Genomic DNA, 4,896 nt, shown 5'->3' with positions numbered 1-4,896 from the left:
CTTGCATTTCGTGGTCATACTGAGGACATAACCTCAAATGAAAACCCTGGAAATTTCCTGTACTTTTGCAGTTTTTAAAAAAGTATGATCCAGTAATGAGAGAGCATTTAGAGCGTGTTAAAAACAAGCAAACATCAACATATTTCTCCTGAAATCCAAAATGAGTTTATAAATCTCATAGCCTCACATAAGCAAAATTATTGTTTGTCAGCAATTTGTAGAAACAAATACTATGCTATTCTGTTGAGAACCTCAGTGACTCAAGAATGACTTAGTAACTTGGCAATATTAAGTATTGAAAAAGATGTACTTAATACCTTAAATTTTGATAGTTTAATTGATGCATTTGCAGCAGCAAAAGAACGAAAGGTTCATATAATGTAACCATGAATACCAGAATGCTACCTGTACAAGATCTAGTTAAGTATATGTTGAGTTTTGTAAACTCAAGTAGTATTTTATCAGTCTGTTTTATAATCCATGTACACCACAAGTGACTGGCTTCTCATATAAAACATAAGTTTCAAAACTAGGGATATAACAGAAATTTATTCTGCATGCTTGAAAGATTACTCTAGCTATATGACTTTGAACAATACTGGATGACATAAATATCAAAATGGTTTACAAATTATGTAAGTACACCTAGTAGGCTATACTTCATTAGTTCCAGGTTTACAGTTGTGATATCATGAGATGTTATATTGTGACTTTATTTTAGACCTGTGTAGGTTATAAGTTGCAAAATGTGCATGTACAAGCTTCAAAAGAAGAATTTATACATATAGAGAAATTGGATAAAGAATAATCTCCCTGGACCATGGATCACAAATTTAACATGTCTATAGCCTCAGATAATGCCCTTGAAAGACACTTGAAAAGTAGGAACAATCAGTGGCGTAGTAAGGGTTCTCAGCACTCGGGGGCAGAGACACTTTTGGTGCCCCCACCTCTGAAATGTTTTGATTATTTGTTTTGTGACTCGTTACCCACTTAATGACAATAACATAAAGAATTAATTACTGCTTTGTTGTTTCATTCCTTTTGGTATAATCATATACAACACAATTTTTTCTTCATTCTCAATTTATTATCCCTTCTTACTTATCTTTGTCTTCTACACAGTTATTTTTTGACTTTTTGTAAAATGGTTTTGGCTGGTTTCTATGCCTGTTATGGACAAGTATTTTACCTTGTTGGCATCTACTGTTGGAAGGTTTCTTCAAACAAAGATTACAAAGGTTTTCCCATGAATTAATTTCATAATCTTCTTCTGTAAATGTTTTTATCAATATAAAAGTTTGACATGTACTAGTTTTGTTGTGTATTTTCATTTGGAAATTTCTTTTGATCCATTTACATCCCCAGAGTCTGCCTTTAACAGATGATCAGTAATCCCAGATTCTTTCTCCACTTCAATAAATAATGCTACTTTCTATTTATTTTTTATTAGTAAACATTAATTTATTATTAGCAACTATGAATTTATTTGTGTCACTATAATTTATTTTTTTAATTTTCCTTTTTACTTTCAGGATGATCCATTTATGGCAAAATTCAAAAAACTAAACATAGCTTTAACAGGAATCATTGAAGATTACAGTCTTGTTTCATTCGTTCCTCTTAACATACAGGTAAAGCTACCAGAAAATAACATTAGTAAGGTATTTTAAACATAATAGTGAAGCTATGGAATTATTTATAACCTACATTTGTAAAACTAAGTACAAAAGAACTAATATAAAATATGCCAAATCTGAAACAAGACAAATTTATCTTTGTTAGTTTTTATTGGAGGTATAGTAGAATCTCAATTTACAGGCACTTTGAAAAAATGGGCACTGCACCATTGAGTGCAGCAAACCTTTTCAGTCTATTTCTTTTTTCTACTATTTGTGACTAAAATAAATCGTACAATGGGCACCTCAATATTCTGGATTAGGGGCAGCATCTTTAGTCTTGTTCAGGCAGCTATCTTTGTATGCCTGTATGGTATATTACTAAATTCCAAACATCTTAGAAGGATGACCAATTTTTATTGGATCAGCTCTGAACCACATACTGTAATAAACGTTTTCACAGATTCAAAGTGCAATTTTATTACTCTGAGGAATTCTTTTTGTGAACACTGTAGGATACATAAGCTGATAAATTCCACATCATGTTCTTGGAGCAGAGGTCAAATCTGCTTATTTCTGTGCACGTGCTTTGTTGCTTTTGAAAGTATCATATTACAGTGTTACATAAACAGTCTAATGACACAAATGGTGATTTGATGACAGGAAAATAAACACAGTAAATAAATGTGAAATGTTTAGTAGTTCAAACTCTGAAGAGAAGTACTTTGAAACTTTGTGACCAATAATAAAGAAAAAGGCGGCCCAGCTAATCTAACCCCTAAGACCTCCTGTTGACAATGCTTCATGTCATGGAAATGTGCAACTCATGAACACCCCTGTCCTGCATACACCAAACAAAATGGGGGCTTTAAAATTCAGAAATTTAGTATGATTAACATGGAATCCAGCTTTGTGTGGTTTATTTTATATATTAAGGACAGCTTGCTATAGAGGGCATTTGAACGCAGTTGGAAGGGTGCCCTTAATGTTGAGGTTCTACTGCATTCATGGTAAATTTGATGTATGATTTCAAATAATTAAGACATAATGAATAATATCTTTGTTTAAAGTCAGAAGTAAGTGTTCCTGGATTATGTGTTTTTATCTGTATTCTCTAGAAATGGAGAAATAAGTCAGAATTGATTTATGTAGAGTATTATATCATGTGACACATTAGTTTTCTCTGTTATTAATTAACTCTCATGTTGTATTTGTGCATTGTATTATTAATATACCATGTGTTGTGGCAAAGTTTATGTATAAAAGGGCTTGTTCTATGGTATGTAACTGTGTATATATGTACACAGAGAAACATACTGTTTTTGTATTGTTTCTTCTTCTTCCAAACACTTCAATCGACCACCATTTCTTCATTTCTCACAGATTGACTTGAAACACCCAGACACCTTTTCATTTTTTGATTTAGACCTTTTTTTAAGGATTTTATGGAGTCAAAGAGTCAAACAACATCAAAATGTATATTTTGGGCTCATGTGTGGACATATTTCCAGCAATCAAAATGACAAATGGCACAAATATAAATTTTCATGCACCAAACACATTGACATATAAAAAAAATTGGATTTGCCCATTTTGAGTTGTTTTTTTAGGGGGTCAGAGTTACCAAAAAAAAGCATAATTTCAAGGTTTATGGTCAATTACTTGGCCATATTTTGACTAATTTACATGGGATTTAGTACTAAGATACTTTTCCTACATGTTGACAAACAAAAATAGTGGACTTGCCAATTTTAAGTAATTATAAGGAAGTCAAGATGCCACAGAAATTATAATTTTAAGATTTTTTGATAATTACTCCATCATATTTCAGCCAATTTATGTGGGATTTGGTACAAAGATGCTTTTTTTACAAGTCCCATACATAAACATACAAAAAATGTGGGCTATGTCCATCTGTGGTCATTTTAGGGGGGTCAAAAGGTTAAATAAACCAATAATTTTTGTAGTTTGGTCAATTACTTTGTTATGTTTTAAACAATTTACACAGAATTTAGTAGAGAAATCAATTTTGCAGGTCCCAAACATAGGTATAAGTAATTTGGGAATTTTTGTCTTTTGCTCAATTTTTTAATGAGGAAAGTACAATTTGGAGTTTTAGTGAACTATTCATGTGTATGTCGACCAACTTACATGGGATTTGGTACAAAGATACCTTCTTGCGGGTCCCAAGTAATGATATAGACAGTTTTTGATTTTTTTGTGTAATTCACAATTATTCTGGCGTTAAGATTTGCCATGTGATTCAGTATACAGAGGGTTATGTTTTAAATGATAAGTAATGATATAGACAGTTTTTGATTTTTTGTGTTTTTCACAATTATTCTGGTGTTAAGATTTGCCATGTGATTCAGTATACAGAGGGTTATGTTTTAAATGATAAGTAATGATATAGACAGTTTTTGATTTTTTGTGTTTTTCACAGTTATTCTGGTGTTAAGATTTGCCATGTGATTCAGTATACAGAGGGTTATGTTTTAAATGATAAGTAACAATAGATAAGTAATGATATAGACAGTTTTTGATTTTTTGTGTTTTTCACAATTATTCTGGTGTTAAGATTTGCCACGTGATTCAGTATACAGAGGGTTATGTTTTAAATGATAAGTAATGATATATAGACAGTTTTTGATTTTTTGTGTTTTTCACAATTATTCTGGTGTTAAGATTTGCCATGTGATTCAGAATACCGTTTTAAATATTCCATAAGTTTTGTAATTTTTAAGTATTGTTTAATCAATTGCTCTTAAATTTTTTCAGGAAAAGAGAAGTATGTTCAATGTTTTAAGTGCTGCAGACAAAGCAAATGGTTACATTTTTGGACAGAATGAAGAAAGGAACATTTTTTCTTTGCTTTCTGTTGCAATGAGAGCCAATTTAGATAGCTGTGAAGAAGGCGAAGTTCAGGATATAAGTGAATAGTGAGTGGCAGACTACTCAAAGAATCGGATCAAGAAAAAGAAGCTGGTCAAATAAATGTATTGCTCATTCAGTGAGGAAGTAGAAGTAACATGAAGCTAATGAATGTTCTTTTATCAGAAAGATAGGCCTGTATGTTTTAATGGAGCTGGTTTACCAATATTGCTGCCACAAGATACTCAGTCTGAGTAAAAGAAATAGGTAATTGTAAATGAAATGGAACATATAAAAATATATTACCATAATTTACCTGATTAATCCATAAACTTTATCATTGAGAAATTCCTTTTTGATCAATTGATACTAGTTTTTAGAAGTGGCTAGGGTTTGACCTTGCAGT

The 4,896-nt window shown here is 31.4% G+C and overlaps 1 protein-coding gene across 1 annotated transcript in view; it reads left to right on the top strand.

Annotated features, from left to right (window-relative positions):
* LOC106471325 (GPN-loop GTPase 2-like) overlaps positions 1 to 4,582 on the top strand; it is a 24,349-nt gene extending 19,767 nt beyond the window's left edge. The window contains exons 4-5 of the mRNA XM_013931923.2: positions 1,536 to 1,634; positions 4,398 to 4,582. Of these exons, the coding sequence (XP_013787377.1) occupies positions 1,536 to 1,634; positions 4,398 to 4,559 (261 nt within the window). The 3' untranslated portion in view covers positions 4,560 to 4,582. The remainder of the gene's footprint in view (positions 1 to 1,535; positions 1,635 to 4,397) is intronic.
* Positions 4,583 to 4,896: the final 314 nt, after the last annotated feature.

This window comes from Limulus polyphemus, unplaced genomic scaffold, assembly GCF_000517525.1.
Source record: "Limulus polyphemus unplaced genomic scaffold, Limulus_polyphemus-2.1.2 Scaffold4543, whole genome shotgun sequence".
Classification (NCBI taxonomy): Eukaryota; Metazoa; Arthropoda; class Merostomata; order Xiphosura; family Limulidae; genus Limulus; species Limulus polyphemus.
Note: the sequence above shows the minus strand (reverse complement) of the source record. Positions and strands in the feature narration are given on the sequence as shown.